Source organism: Chiloscyllium plagiosum, unplaced genomic scaffold (genome assembly GCF_037043375.1).
Source record: "Chiloscyllium plagiosum isolate Xiang-an unplaced genomic scaffold, Cpla_swu_hap1 HiC_scaffold_1, whole genome shotgun sequence".
In the NCBI taxonomy this organism is placed as follows: Eukaryota; Metazoa; Chordata; class Chondrichthyes; order Orectolobiformes; family Hemiscylliidae; genus Chiloscyllium; species Chiloscyllium plagiosum.
Window position 1 is genome coordinate 108,878,143 of NW_028270139.1, and position 16,707 is coordinate 108,894,849.

Here is a 16,707-nt window from a genome sequence, read left to right on the forward strand (position 1 = left end):
ATCTTAGCCTGCTTGGCACACCCTCCTCATTCCTGAAGAAGGGCTTATGCCCGAAACGTCTATTCTCCTGCTCCTTTGATGCTGCCTGACCTGCTGCGCTTTTCGAGCAACACATTTTTAAGCTACAATTACTTGTTGCTATGTTCAAATGTCTAACCTGATTTAAGAATAACGGTAGTCCCGACAATGATGCAAATGGATAACACACCTTAATCTTTCACCAATCTGAACAACCACCCTTTACCCCTACACTCTGCTTTATAATGTTTTTTAGTCAATTTGCTATCCGTGTAATTTTTGTGCCCTGACTCCATATGCCCCAACAGTTGTTGTGAGTCTGCTGCATCGTAACTCTACAAACGCTACTAAAATTAGCATCATCGTGTGCAAGTGAAAAATCTTAAAAGCTGATATATGCAAATGAGAAAGGAATTTATTTGGACTGACTGATAACCACTTCTCCATTGCTTAACTCTTGGATTAGATGTTATGATCTCCTTAGAGAATGATAACTTTTATGAAGTTTGAACTTTCAGTTAATAGATGAAAGGGTAACATGATCAAAATTTATGATTTAAATTTTTTATTGTAATAAAAGACAATCCACATGATTGATGACACAAAACGGAAGTTTGTTTTTTTTCTTTTACCTCAGCCAGAAAGGTACTTCACAAATATAGTTCACACTGTCCTTAAAGTTACATTCAGTTCTCCCAGTAAGCAGTCCAAGGTTAACTTTTGAGGGTTTACTTCTGCTCTTTTACTTTCTCTATCTAGAATCTTTTAATCTCAGAACTGCCTTTCGCTTTGACGATTTTTTCCCTCTGGAGATTCTTTCTTCAGTGCAAGCTAGAGGAGCTTTACAGTCTTATTTTTAATTACTCAAAAACTCGGTCTTCAGTCCAAGGGCAAGCTCCCATCTGTATTCCTGCCTGGTGAGCCAGTGCATTTTGCTGCCTGTAATCTGTAGTCTCCATCTCCCAGATCCTGGAAAACTGGCCTTGTTTGTGAGTTCTCAGAGTTGTCCTAGGTTTTGTGAGGGGAGGGTTCTACCTCCGTGGCAGTGTGAATTGCATGGACTTTCCATCCTTCTATAAATGTTCATCATGTGTTCTTGAATGGCCATCTGTCTTTCACCCTGGACCTAAAAATAATTTAAAGCGCAACTGTTTGCCATCCAATATTCTCAATACTTCTTAGGGATTCACATTGTATCTTCTGTTGGCTAATTAGGCTCAGTGGTTAGCACTGCGACCTCACAGCACCAGGAACACAGGTTTGATTCCAGCCTCTAGTGACTGTTTGTGTGGTGTTTGCGCATCCCCCCCATGTCCCCCATGTTTCCTCCCACAGTCCAAAGATGTGCAGGTTAGGTGCATTAGTGAGGGGAAATGTAAAGTAATAAGATAGGGGAATGAGTCTGGGTGGGATACTCTTCAGAGGATCGGTGTGGACTTTTTAGATTACTTACAGTGTGGAAACAGGCCCTTCAGCCCAACAAGTCCACACCGCCCCGCCGAAGCGCAACCCACCCATACTCCTACGTTTACCCCTTACCTAACACTACGGGCAATTTAGCATGGCCAATTCACCTGACCTGCACATCTTTGGACTGTGGGAGGAAACCCACGCAGACACGGGGAGAATGTGCAAACTCCACACAGTCAGTCGCCGGAGGCGGGAATTGAACCCGGGTCTCTGGCGCTGTGAGGCAGCAGTGCTAACCACTGTGCCACCGTGCCGCCCACTTGTTGGGCTGAATGGCCTTTTTCCACACTGTAGGTATTCTAGGATTCTTTTGACCTTTCATTTACCTTACATTTTTTGGACTGTATCTTTAATTTAACAACCTCGTAATTGTAACACTAGAGGTTTACTTTGTGAAATACTGTCCTCAGTGAAGCACTGAAACAATTTCTGTTTTAGTGGAGAAAAGAAGGATCCAGAGGTAACAAAGAAGAAACAGCTTGTAATATTTGAATTATGTGTATGATACTGTTAGCTAGATGTAATTTTCTCTTTTAGAATCACAGTCGAATACGTTTCTGTAAACTCCTTTTTGACTTACTACTGTTTATATAAGTCTCTTTCTGAAAAATTTAGAAATTCTCTTCAGTAATCTTTTTTTAACAGATTGAAGCTGGACAATACTGCACATTTGCAATTTCAGAAGATGGTTCTGTAAAGGCTTGTGGAAAAGGTAGCTATGGCAGACTTGGACTTGGTGACTCAAATAATCAGTCAGCACCGAAAAAGCTCACATTTGAACCTCATCGCAGCATTCGTAAAATCTCATCCTCAAAAGGTTCAGATGGGCACACACTAGCTGTAACTGCAGAAGGAGATATATTCAGCTGGGGAGATGGCGATTATGGGAAGCTCGGACATGGAAATAGTGCGACACAGAAATATCCCAAACTGATTCAAGGACCATTATTAGGAAAGGTACTGGCTAAAAAGAAAAGTAACATTTCAGAAAATGTCTCTATTTTTATATATCTCTGTAATTGACCATAGATTTGAACAAGATGTGTTTTGTGAAACCATAGAATGGTTACAGAAGAGAAAGATGGCTTGTTTAATTCATCCACACTGCAAACAAGCAATTGCTGTTGTAATTTATTTCCCCCCTCCCCCTCCTTCAGTGGTTATCTTATTTCCTTTCCAAAATTTAATTTGGCTCCACCACACTTTCTCAGGCAGTACAACTTACTTTCCCATCTATTTTAGTCATCTGCAAATTTAGCTAAAGTACCTTCTACCACTTTTTCCAGCTTATTGATATACATTAAGTCATTGAGGCCTGAGGATAAAATGGCACCCCACTAGTTCCATCTTAGCGACTAGAAAAAGATCCATTTATCCTGACTTTGTTTCTGTTGTTAGCCAAACCTCTATCCAAGCTTTTAAATAACTCCAAACCCCATGTTATCTGAATTTGTATATTAACTTTTTGTATGGCACCATATCAAATGCCTCCTGAAAATCCAGATATTTACAAGGTACCCAGATTATCTACTTTGCTTGTTACAGCTTTGAAGAATTCTATCAAATTAGTCAGACACTCTTTACCCTTCATAAAACCATACTGAATTTAATGGATCGGACTTTCCATGTCCTGTTATTACTTCCTGGATTCTAACAAATTCCAAATTTCAGATGTTAAACAAGCTTGTCTATATTTCCTACTTTCTGCCTCCACCTTTTCTTTTGAATCAGGGTGCTGTGATAGCATTTTTCCAATCCACTGGAACCTTTCCCACATCCAGGGAATATTTGAATACTATAACCAGTCGATTCACTCTCTCTGCTGCCATTTCTTTTAAGACCCTACGATGTAGGCTATTAGGCCCCAGGGACCTGTATGCCTCCAGCCCCAGTAGTTTAGATTAGATTACATTACAGTGTGGAAACAGGCCCTTTTGGCCCAACAAGCCCACACCGACCCGCCGAAGTGCAACTCACCCATACCCCTATATTTACCCCTTACCTAACACTACGGGCAATTTTAACTACGGCCAATTCACCTGACCTTTTGCTCAGTATGTTTTCCTTTATGATTGTTTGAAGTTCCTCTGCATTACCTGTTTACTAATAGGATAGTACTTGTGTCTTGTACCATGAAATTTGAGGTAAAATATTGATTTAGTGTCCCTGTCATTTGTGCTCCCCACTATTAACTCCCCAGTCTCATTATCCAATGGACCAACATTCGGTTTAACTACTGTCCTCCTGTTTATATACTTATAGAAGCTTTTGCTATCCAATTTTATATTTGCACTGCTTATTATATTTTTAGCAACCATTTGTTGATTTTTCAAAAATTTCTCTTCCAGTCTGTCTCTGACCTTTGCAATATAATAGACCGTAGTTTTCATCTTTGTTATCTTTAGCATCCTTGCTTAGCCATAGATATTTTTTCTACGTCTTACAATTTTTCTTCCACTGTGGAATATATTTTAGTCAGGAGAAATTGAATATCTCTCGAACCTGCCACTGCTCAGTTAGTATTCCTGCCCAGTTTACTAGGGCCAAATCTTTTCTCATGCCAATGTAATTATCTTTAACTCCAGAATGCTCATGTAATACTCCAGTTTCTTACCCTCCAAACCGAATCTGAACATGCTATGATTTATTCGAACATGCTATGATTTATTCAAACATGCTATGATTTATTCTAACATGCTATGATTACTCTTCCCTAGACCATCCTTTACTGTGTGATCATTAATTAATCGCATCTCATTACATAATACCGAATCCAGAATAGCCTGCTTCTTGGTGGGTCCCCAACATATTACTCCAAGAAACAATCTCCATACTGTGTTTCTCCCTCCGTGGATGCTGCTAGTCCTCTTGAGGTTCTCCAGCATTGTATTAATTCTTAGCTGACTGGCCTGTAGACACTGGCTTTATCCCAACATTTTTTGTTTACAAAGGCACAAGTTTCAATTCTCCAATCCTCTGATACCATTCCTGTATCTGAGTACTCATTTAATTGATCTTCCTAGCTTGGGTCTCTTATACATACCCTTTTCTTAAATCCTAAATTGACCTCTGCATTTTCTGTTACTATTGGGATGGTTCTTGTGTCTCCCACCATGAAAATTGAAGCAAATATTGATTGAACATTGACCTTCTCTTGATATTCTTTTACTATTCATATATCTACAAAAGTCTTTTTGGATTCCCTTTTTAAGGAATCTGCCCTCTTCTCCCATTTTCTGTATTTACCTCTCATATTTGCATTCCACTTCCTCTTTCAACTTGCCATATTCTGCCTTGCATTTACTTGTTATCTACTGGCATATTCACATGTTTTCTATTTCTAGTTCATTTTAATCTCTGTCTTTCATCATCTAGGAAGCTCTGACTTTGATTGACTTACCTATTCCACTTGTGAGAATATTCCACTTGTGAGAAATTAACCAAATTATCTCTTTAAGGACTGAGCCAAATGGTTTTTAACAATTTTGCCTCACATTCTTTCATTCAAGTTTACCACTGATAAATTCACTCCTATCCTACTGAATTCAGCCTTCCTGCACTTGTATACTTTGCCTGTTGATTACTTCTAGTCCTTCACCATATCCAGTCCAAATTTTCTATTCCTATGAGCTCTGGTCCCTCACTGTTCTCCAACTGCAAGCACTTGCACAGTTTGACCCACCTCAATGATCAGAACCAGATCCAGCAACTCTTCTTTCTTCTTTAGACTGGAGATATACTGATGTAGAAATTTTTTAAAAACTTTTTAATGATTTTCTGGATTACATCCCTCTGTCTTGGAAGAGATGGAATGTGGCCAGGGATTAAGTCACTGCTGAATTGAACATCATCATCTGTTGCGGCTGTAAAGGCTGATTCATGAATGCAGTCCTGTCTACAACAAGCTCAGATGATTAGTATTGCCTGAGTTTGAGTGATGTTTGTTCCTCTTGGCAGGTCCTGTTTTCCACAGTCTGGTCATTTCTAATCTGGTCATTTTGTTTATCTTCTGCTGTCTCCACACCTTTTGCTAACTGTTTGCCACGAGATATTGTTCTCAATGAGGACTTCCCATGTATCACCTCATCCTTGTCAACTTGAGGCCTTGCAGGCATTCTTGAATCGCAGATCAGGACAAGCAAGTCCAAACATCAGGGAATGTGGCTATTATTCATTCGGCTTGTGTGACCCCGGCATTTGCTCAGAAGGGCAAACATGCCGGGATCCCTGAATGCTGGGATTTAGCACACTATCTTGTCAGAAGGGGCTCTATTTGTTTTGAGTCAGTAGAGATGGAAGCTGTTCAACCTGTTTTTTTAGCTTGGCTCCTCACTTCTGTAAAGGAACATGTTAAGAACACATATCTGCACGGTGGGCAGCACGGTGGCACAGTGGTTAGCACTGCTGCCTCACAGCGCCGGAGACCCGGGTTCAATTCCCACCTCAGGCGATTGATTGCGTGGAGTTTGCACGTTCTCCCCGTGTCTGCGTGGGTTTCCTCCGGGTGCTCCGGTTTCCTCCCACAGTCCAAAGATGTGCAGTCAGGTGAACTGGCCATGCTAAATTGCCCGTAGTGTTAGGTAAGGGGTAAATGTAGGGGTATGGGTGGGTTGCGCTTCGGCAGGTCGGTGTGGACTTGTTGGGCCGAAGGGCCTGTTTCCACACTGTAATGTAATCTAATCTAATCTGGTTCATGTGAAACTTTGTATTTTCAGTTTGCTGTTCACACTTCGCCTTTCAACTTCGACATGAAACATGTAGTATGGCAACCTGCTGCTGATTTTGGCATCAAGGGAAAGGTCCTTAGGGTGTGTAATTATTGGTCTGAGATCTGTCAGGCTGCCAGTGACCTCTAGAGTGAGGGAGTCAGTATTGATGGAAGATGGAGTCTGTGTGTCCTAGGGGAGAAAGTGAGGACTGCAGATGCTGGAGATCAGAGCTGAAAATGTGTTGCTGGAAAAGCGCAGCAGGTCAGGCAGCATCCAAGGCACAGGAGAATCGACGTTTCGGGCATAAGCCCTTCTTCAGGAACCACAAAGCTGTGTCCTAGCCTATAACTTACACATTCCTGATGCCAGGAACTCATTACTGTTACCACTTTGTGTTACAATAACTGAAGTTCCCCATTATCTCTGTTCCATGGTAGAAAAGAGAGACATGTTGCTATTGTCTTTGACTTTGGCCTGATAAATGCAAAACAAGAAATGCCAATTTTCAAATAAACTCAACAATGTTGTGGTTCTGTTTGCCGAACTGGGAATTTGTGTTGCAGACATTTCGTCCCCTGTCTAGGCACAAGGTTCCAGACACAAGGGATTGTCAACTTAAATTCTCTAAGAATCAGCTGCATTGAACATTCTGTATGACCCCAGGGCATAACTCCCACTGATGCTGCAGAGCTTGCTTTCTGATCATTGTTATTTACAAATAGTCAAGAAATTGAGAAAATATGAACTAGAAACAAAGAATGAAAAAAATAGAATTATATCCTTTTCAAAATTTTAATTTTGAAACAATATTCCCCATTGACAGATGATTGTTCATAGAGAAGTTTTACAACAAACAATTTTCAGGCCAGGCCAATTAATTTCCTCATTGTGATTGGAATATATTTTTTTTTAACCCTTCCGTACTTTTGTTTCCTTCCAACACAGGAGTAAAATTACCTACTTTTTCATGTTCATTTGCAATGAATACAGAAAACCTTAAACTATAGAGATTTACATAATTTTTAGATTGCTAAATTAATACTCAGCAATTGGAGAAGATTGCTTCCTTTTGTCTATGTATTTTTAAAAAAAACTAATTTCAAGGCTGATAAAATGCTCAAGTTATCATTCTACTAAATAACTGAAAAGTCGACAGTGCCAGAGGAATGAACCATACTTCAATAATTTGAGTAACTAGCAATATTGTTGTGATTATCACTGGCAGTTTAAAATTACATGATTATAATGCATGATAATACTTATCAAAAATGTCAGTATGCATGTCAGTCAGATCAAGTCAGTCATGTAACCCGTACAATTTTTGTTTTGTAGATTGTGGTCTGTGTGTCAGCAGGATACAGGCACAGTGCATCTGTGACATCTGATGGAGAGCTTTATACTTGGGGAGAGGGAGACTTTGGCAGACTTGGTCAGTATTTAGTGCACCTTGGCTGGTTCACTTAATTTGCTTTGCAACATGATGAGAAACTATTTTATTGAATGTAAAATAAATAAATGTCTAATTTTAAACCAGGCTGGACAATATCTTTCAGATACTTGCAGCGTTGTGATGAGTATAGGAGAAAGTTTGAGTAACTTGTAAGTTGACAATAAAAGTAGTATTTGGCAGATGACAATGATTGATGCGATATTTTCTAGAGAGTAATTATAGATAAGGGAATAATCAAGATTCTAATAAGTTGTATTTAACTGTTGAAAATATTTAATTGGGTATGATATTTGCAGTAGTCTGTTGCAATAAAATACCATTTCACATCATGTAATTTTGAATTAAAAGTAAGGCAATTTTATTTAGTTTGTTTTATAACAGATTTTGATGCATCTAAGGTGCTTAATTGCATTTCATCATGTAATGCTGGTGTATGGGCCTTTCAATCATTGGGTCTGATGATTGTTTAGAGATTATACCATAATAACTCATGCTCAACGTTTTAATGGAAGATGTAATTATTTACTTTATATTGCTCTTCTCACTCTGTTTCCCAAATTCTTACTGGCTTCTGCAGCACTGGTGTTTGGTTATGTTTTTTTTGAAATGATGCATACTAGAAATTAAAAAGAAAACATATTTGAACTGGAAAGGCTTAAAATGATGTGGAGAAAGATCTAACAGGCAGCTAATTCGGAGAGCTGAGCAGAATCAGCTCTTCTGATGTGAGCTACAAAGATTCTAACTTTGAGGTAAACACTTTAAATTTGAGGTTTGCTAATCTGTAATTTTGAAAGCTAATTAGCTATCGAGTTTATAAACTAAGAATGCCATTTAATTAAAGAAGAGTTAGATTATGTGAGAATTACATGACCAAAGGGAGGAAGATAGTGAGAAGTGAACAGAAGTAGAAAGCAGGAGGAGGATGATGCAAAGCAAAAGGGAGTGAGAAAGATTGAAGAAGTAGAATGACATGAAGGAGAGTGGAGGAATGGTGGAGAATGGAGAATGAAAGGAGAACAGAGCAGAAGATGATGCATCTGGAGGAGCACATGTGAAGAAAGGTGTAGGCAGTGGCTACACATGGAAGATGAGTGTAAAAAGTGCAGGTCATTTCCCTGTTGTCTGCTGACTAGCCAAGTAGTTACAGATCTATTGGACAACAGGACATTAGATGCTACAAGCATGGGAACAGGAATAGATCATTTAGATCCTTGAACCTGTTTCATCATTCATTGTGATCATGGTTGATCTGCATCTGTCTCCATAAACCTGCCTTTACCACATTTCACTTACACGATATCAAAACTTTGGCAATCTCAGAATCAAAATTAACAATTATTCTAGCATAACTTTATGGTTTTAGAAAAAAGTTACTGACTTCTTCCATCCTTCTATGTAAGTGTTTCGAGAACAATGACCATAATTCTATAAATTTTAAAATAGTTGTGTATAGCAATAAGATTGGTCCTCAAGTGAAAGTGCTAAATTGGGAGAAGGCTAGTTACCATGATATTAGGCAGAAACTGGAGAAGTTGGATTGGGGACGGCTGTTTGAGAGTAAATCCAAATCTGACATGAGAGTTTTTTAAAGGCAGATTGATCAGAGTTCAGAGCCAGGATGTCCCAATGAGGATGAAAGGTAAAAATGGCAACATTCAGGAAGCAGGATGACAAGAGATATTGAAACTTTAGTCAATTAGGAATGTACACGCTTGCTGGCCTAGCCAGTGATACCACATGCTGTGAATGAATTTTTTTTAAAAAGGGGGGTATATGTAAGATTTAGGAAACTCAAATAAGACAAGCCGGTTGAAAAATATAAAGGAAGCAGGAAATAATGTAAACAAGGAATTCGGAGGGCTAGAAGTATCCTTGGCAAGTAGGATTAAGGAAAATACCAAGGCATTTTGAATTCAGAAGCGATTTACCAGGATGTTGACTGGTATGGAAGGTTTGAGTTAAAGAAAGGCTGATAGGCTGGGATTTTTTTCATGGAGCATTGGAGGTTGAGAGGTGACCTTAGAAGTTTATAAAACGATGAGGGGTGTAGATAGAGTTAATGGTAGTTGTCTTTCCCCTCGGATGGGGGATTTCAAACTTGGTAGCACATTTTTAAGGTGAGTGGAGAGACATGTAAAAAAGACTTGGGAGCAAATTTTTTCCACAGACGGTGGTTCATGTGTAGAATGAACTTCCTGAGGAAGTGGTGGGTGTGCATATAATAACAACGTTTAAAAGACGTTTGAATAAATATATGAATAGGAAAGGTTTGGAGGGATATGGGCCAGGAGCAGATAGGTGGGATTAGTTTAGTTTTGGATTATGTTTGGCATGGACTGGTTAGACCGAAGGGTCTGTTTCCGTGCTGTATGATTCTGACTCAATGTGGATGTAAGTTTGCTCATTGAGCTGGAAGCCTCATTTTCAGATGCTTCATCACCATACTGGTTACATCTTTAGTGAGCCTCTGGACAAATTTGTCCAGAGACTCATTGAAGATGTTACCTAGTATGGTGATGAAATGTCTGAATACGAACCTTCCAGCTCAATGAGCAAACCGACATCCAGAACCTCAACCTGAGCTACAAGTCTTCTCAAAACTTGCTCTGACTATGTATTGGGAGCAAGAGGGCAGCAAGGGAAAGAGTAGATCCTCTTTAAGGACAAATTAGGGAATTTATGTATGGAGCCAGAGGATGTGGGTGAGGTCTTTGTTGAGGAAAGTTTCAGAAACAGACCTTCAGTATCGACAAATTTTATTATTCATGATATATCATGGGACCAGTTGTAAGTTGAATGCTCCCATGATATATCGTGAGTAATAAAGTTTTTCAATACTGAAGGTCTGTTTCTGAAATTTTCCTAAACAATTTAGAGTAGTCAGCAGGATGCAGCCTCTAGTAAGGGCAAACAGTTTGGCTGCCTGTGCAGATGTTCCATCTGGCAGCACAGCTGATTCAAGGGTTTCAAATGGGGTTCATAACGGGGCAGAGGGCAACAGTGCCGAGCTGATACATGTACAACACTGCTTAATAAAAATAATAACCGAAAGAGCAACAAAAGTAATGATAAGCATTATAAAGCCTTGTAGAAGGGCGCTGCCACAAGATCCGAACCAGTCATTCATCCAACTCCATAGATCCCAATGGGGACTAGTGTTTCTGGGATGGGAGGTTGACTTCCAAAGTCTTTAATTAGTGCTTTGCATCAGTATTTTCCAAGAAGAAGGAAATGAATGATGGTTAGATTAGAGAGAGGTATATTGATATCCTAGGAAATGTTGATATTTAAAGGGAGGATATAATGGGTGCCTTGAAAAACATTAAGCTACACAAGTCCCCAGGACCTGATGGAATTGATTCCAAGATACTGAGTTTGGAGATTACTGGGGCCTTGACAGATCTCTGTATCCTCTTTAGCCACAGGCGATGTCCCAGAAGACTGGAGAATAGCTAACATTGTTCCTTTGTTTAAAAAGGGCAACAGTGCTAATCCATGAAATTATAGGCCAGTGAGCCTTACATCAGTGGTGGGGAAATTATTGGAGAAGGTCCTTCGGGATAGGATCACCTGCATTTGGAAAAGATTGGATTTTTTAAGAGATGCCAACATAGCTTTATACAGGGGAGATCTTGTCTCAAATTTGAGTTTCTTGGGAAAATGACAAAGCTGATTGAGGGTAAGGCAGTGGATATTGTCTACATGGAGCTTACTACTGCATTTGACGGGATCATTTATAGTAGGCTGATCCAGAAGGCTGATACAGCACGATATAGATCACATGGAAAGTTGGGCAGAAATGGTAGAAGGAGTTTAATCAGACAAGTGTAAGGTGATTCCTTTTGGGTGGTCAAACAGCAGAGGAAAATATATTGTAAATGGCAGGCCCTTAGGAGCATTGATATACAGAGGAATCTTGGAGTGCAAGTCCATAGTGCCCTGAAAGTGACACACAAGTGGATATGATGTAATGAAAGCATGTGGTATGCTTGCCTTCATTGGTTAAACATGGAGTGTTGTGAACAGTTTTGGCCTTCACTATGGGAAGGATATGGAGGGTTTGGAAAGGGCGCAACAAAAGTTTATTGGGTTATTTCCCGATTGGAGCGTATTAGCTAGAAGAAGAGATTGGATTGTTTTTGCTAAAGTGTCAGAGTCTGAGGGTGACCTGATAGAAGTATATAAAATTATGAAAAGCATGGATAAGATAGATAGTCGCAGTCTTTTTTCCAGGGTAGAAATGTGAAAGACTAGGAGCATGGGTTTAAGACAAGAGGTGGCAAGTTGTTTTACACACTGTGATAGCCAAGGATAGTGATAAAAATACAATGGTAATGTTTAAGAGGAGTTTGGACAGACAGATGAACAGGCAAGGAATAGAGGAATACACAGACATGGGAATAGTTTAGAATGGCATCATGATTGGCATGGGCATGGTGGACTGAAGGACCTGTTCCTTGCTGTATTGTTGTATGTTCTATGATATTTAGAGCTGAACATATAAACCCTACATTTTAACTCACTGAAAACCCATTAACTTTAATATGATTAAAGTCAGACCAACAGGATCTGAGAACAGCTTTTTAACTTCTGTTTTTTGTTTTCTTTTTCTGTTGAAGTTGGAAGACCAAATTAAGTTAGAATTGCTAACATTTAAATATTAAGCATTTTCTCAAAGCACGTACTTAAATTTCAATTTTGTTGGATTTTTATTAGCAGCATATGACTATCTATCCATAGCAGGTTATATTGCTTGCTAATATTTAATTTGTATGCTTCTTGTGAACTTTAGGACACAGTGACAGTCATAGTCGCAATTTACCAACTCTTGTGAAAGATATCAGTAGTGTTGGCCAAGTAGCTTGTGGAAGCTCCCATACTATTGCTGTGTCTCAGGATGGACGAACAGTATGGTCGTTTGGTGGAGGAGACAATGGTAAGCTAAGTTAACCCTTAATTCTTTGCCAGAAATGTTGAAAAATTTGTAACTTGTGCATACAAGTTTTTTGAATGCAACTTGAAAAGTTACATAGGCCATTTAAAAAATACATTTGGATCCTCTGTTTCAAAAGTAGATGCAAAAGTAAGGAAGTTGTGTTACACCTTTATAAATCAATGGTTAGTCCCAGCTGGAGTACTGTATTTATTTCTCAGTATTGTAATTTACAAAGGATGTTAATGTCCTGGTGCAAGTAGAGACATTAATTTCCTAGAACGGTTCCATGGAGAGTGTGGAGAAACTGGGACTAGAGAATTGAAAGAAAGAATCAATTGTGGTTTTTAAAGTCATGTTTTAAGAGAGTAAGTAACATCAAAACTGTTTGAATTAAAACGCAGATTGCTAATCAGGGACACAGCACAAATATCAGAAAGGAAATTTTTAAAACTTAATTTGTGTGAACAACTATGAATTCAGGAATGCATGTATAAAATATTGGTGGAAATAGATTCAAAGGTAAGTTCAGTTTGAATAAATGTTTGACATTTTGAAAGGAAAAGTTTACAAGGCTAAGAGGAAGACTAAGGGAATGGGATTAATTGAATAGCTGTTTCAAGAATTGCTTCTTGTGTTGTATGAATTGATAATTTACTGTATGAAATATAGCAACTTAGAAATATTGTTCAAGACATGAAATGAAAATGTCCTATGTTTGCTATTAATGTTTCAGTGTTTTAAAACCTGAAGAAAAATCCATGGAGCATTAAGTTTACATGCTATACATTTTGGGAATTCTAGTTCTTGTTTGGGAGAAAAATGTTGTCGTGATTCATGGTGATGAGGGTCCGATTAATCAAAACTTTGAGCAGATTTAGGATGGATATACATTTTCCTATGTATGGTTCTGAACAAGAGTCATACTGACCTCGAAACATTAACTCTTTCTTCTTTATAGATGCTGCCAGACCTGCTGAGTGTCTCAAGAATTCTATTTGTGGGGTGTAGGTTTGATATCCAGACATTTCATTATCTGGCTAGGTAACATCATCAGTGGTGACCTCCAAGTGAAGCTAAGCTGTTGTCTCCTGCTTTCTATTTATATCTTTCTCCTGGATGGGGTTCCTGGGGTTTGTGGCGATGTCATTTCCTGTTAGTTTTCTGAGGGGGTGATAGATGGTATCTAGATCTATGTGTTTGCTTATGGCGTTGTGGTTGGAGTGCCAGGCCTCTAGGAATTCTCTGGCATGTCTTTGGTCAGCCTGTACCAGGATAGATGTGTTGTCCCAGACGAATTGGTGGTCTATTTCATCCGGGTGTAGGGCTACGAGGGAGAGAAGGTCGTGTCTTTGTGTGGCTAGCTAGTGTTTGTGTATCCTGGTGGCTAACTTTCTTCCTGTTTGTCCTACGTAGTGTTTGTGGCAGTCCTTGCATGGAATTTTGTAGATGACGTTGGTTTTAGAACATAGAGAACATAGAACATAGAAGAATACAGCGCAGTACAGGCCCTTGGGCCCTCGATGTTGCGCCGATCCAAGCCCACCTAAACTACACTAACCCACTATCCTCCATATACCTATCCAATGCCCTCTTAAATGCCCATAAAGAGGGAGAGTCCACCACTGTTACTGGCAGGGCATTCCATGAACTAACGACTCGCTGAGTGAAGAACCTACCCCTAACATCAGTCCTATATCTACCCCCCCTTAATTTAAAGCTATGCCCCCTTGTAATACCCGACTCAATACGCGGGAAAAGGTTCATACTGTCGACCCTATCTAACCCCCTAATCATCTTGTACACCTCAATCAAGTCACCCCTAAACCTTCTTTTCTCTAGTGAAAACAGCCCCAAGTGCCTCAGTCTTTCCTCATACGATTTTCCTTCCATACCAGGCAACATCCTGGTAAACCTCCTCTGCACCCGTTCCAATGCCTCCACATCCTTCCTATAGTATGGCGACCAAAACTGCACACAATATTCCAGATGCGGCCGTACCAGAGTCTTATACAACTGCATCATGACCTCAGGACTCCGGAACTCAATTCCTCTACCAATAAAAGCCAGTACGCCATATGCCTTCCTCACTGCACTATTTACCTGGGTGGCAACTTTCAGAGATCTGTGTACATGGACACCAAGATCCCTCTGCTCATCCACACTACCAAGTATCCGACCATTAGCCCAGTACCCCATCTTTTTGTTATTCTTCCCAAAGTGAATCACCTCGCACTTAGCTACATTGAATTCCATCTGCCACCTTTCTGCCCAGCTCTGCAGCTTCTCTATATCCTGCTGTAACCTGCCACATCCTTCCTCACTGTCAACAACTCCTCCGACTTTCGTATCATCCGCAAACTTGCTCACCCAACCTTCTAACCCCTCTTCCAGGTCATTTATAAAAATGACAAACAGCAATGGTCCCAAAACAGATCCTTGCGGAACACCGCTAGTGACGGCACTCCATGAAGAAACTTTGCCATCAACTACTACCCTCTGTCTTCTTCCATCCAGCCAATTCCTAATCCAAACCTCTAACTCACCCTCAATGCCATATCTCCGTATTTTCTGCAGTAGCCTACCATGGGGAACCTTATCAAACGCCTTACTAAAATCCATATATACCACATCTACCGCTTTCCCCTCATCAACCTCCTTCGTCACCTTTTCAAAGAATTCAATGGGTTGTACTGGGTCTTTTAAGTTTGTTAGTTTTTTTTGAGAGTGTTGGTGGGTTTGTGTGCTACTAGGATTCCGAGGGGTCTTAATAGTCTGGCTGTCATTTCTGAAACGTCTTTGATGTATGGTAAGGTGGTTAGGGTTTCTGGCTGTGTTTTGTCTGCTTGTCGTGGTTTGTTCTTGAGGAATCTGCGGACTGTATTTTTTGAGTATCCGTTCTTCTTGAATACGTTGTATAGGTGGTTCTCCTCTGTTTTCCGAAGTTCGTCTGTGCTGCAGTGTGTGATGGCTCGTTGGAATAATGTTCTGATACAGCTTCGTTTGTGTGTGTTGGGATGGTTGCTGGTGTACTTAAGTATTTGGTCACCAAAAAAACTACCATTTTGAGTGGGACAACACATCTGTCCTGGGACAGGCTAACCAAAGACATGCCAGAGAATTCCTAGAGGTCTGGCACTCCAACCACAATGCCATAACCAAACACATAGATCTAGATACCATCTATCAACCCTTCGGAAAACGAACAGGAAATGACATCACCTCAAACCCCAGGAGCCCCATCCAGATGAAGGATATAAATAGAAAGCAGGAGACAACAGCTTCGCTTCACTTGGAGGTGGCAACTGATGATGTTACCTAGCCAGGTAATGAAACGTCTGGATATCAAACCTACACCCTAAACCTCAACCTGAGCTACAAACCTTCACAAACCTTGCAATTCTGTTTGTTTTAAATCTTGTTGAATTCATGTGGTACAATACAATACTAATCTCTAGTCGTTATACCAGCAATTTCAGTCAGAAAACTTGGGTTCATTTAGCCTACATTATTAACAGTTCAGCTGTGTATTTCTAATAACTTTGAGTTCCACTTGTTTGCAGAAACCTGAAATTTCCTCTTTATAAATTAAATTTAAAATGTAGCACAGCAACAAAAGCATTAGGAAATTGTGCAAATAATGTTATAATGGATTTTCATTTCCTCACCCATGCCTTAATTGGAATAATCCTATAATCTTAGGTAAACTTGGACATGGGGAAACTAACAGAGTGTACAGACCAAAGGTAATTGAATGTTTGCAAGGATTATACATTAGGAAGGTGTGTGCTGGGAGCCAATCTTCGCTTGCATTGACTTCTGCTGGACAGGTAAGGGAACTAAATATGATTAAGCAGTGTCTAAGTGGCAGATTTATCAAAAGCTTTGTATAGATTTCTCTACTGATGTTGTGGATATAAAATCCGTAGACAATTGCCATCAACTTAGCAATATAGACAGAGCCAACAGAAGGGTAAAGTTGATCTCAATTAAGTGTTTTATGAATGATAAATATATAACGTAAATAATTGTGTGATAATGACATGATAACAATTAAGGGCAACTTAGAATTACACAAATACCCAACTGAAAATGATTTCTACCAAGGATAAAAAAAAAAACTA

The 16,707-nt window shown here is 39.6% G+C and overlaps 1 protein-coding gene across 3 annotated transcripts in view; it reads left to right on the forward strand.

The window, feature by feature from the left end:
• LOC122548398 (putative E3 ubiquitin-protein ligase HERC1) overlaps positions 1 to 16,707 on the forward strand; it is a 377,691-nt gene that overhangs the window by 54,120 nt on the left and 306,864 nt on the right. For all 3 annotated transcript variants that reach the window (XM_043686981.2, XM_043687001.2, XM_043686991.2), the window contains exons 5-8: positions 2,134 to 2,445; positions 7,530 to 7,626; positions 12,443 to 12,586; positions 16,286 to 16,413. In XM_043686981.2, coding sequence (XP_043542916.2) covers positions 2,134 to 2,445; positions 7,530 to 7,626; positions 12,443 to 12,586; positions 16,286 to 16,413 — 681 coding nt within the window. The remainder of the gene's footprint in view (positions 1 to 2,133; positions 2,446 to 7,529; positions 7,627 to 12,442; positions 12,587 to 16,285; positions 16,414 to 16,707) is intronic.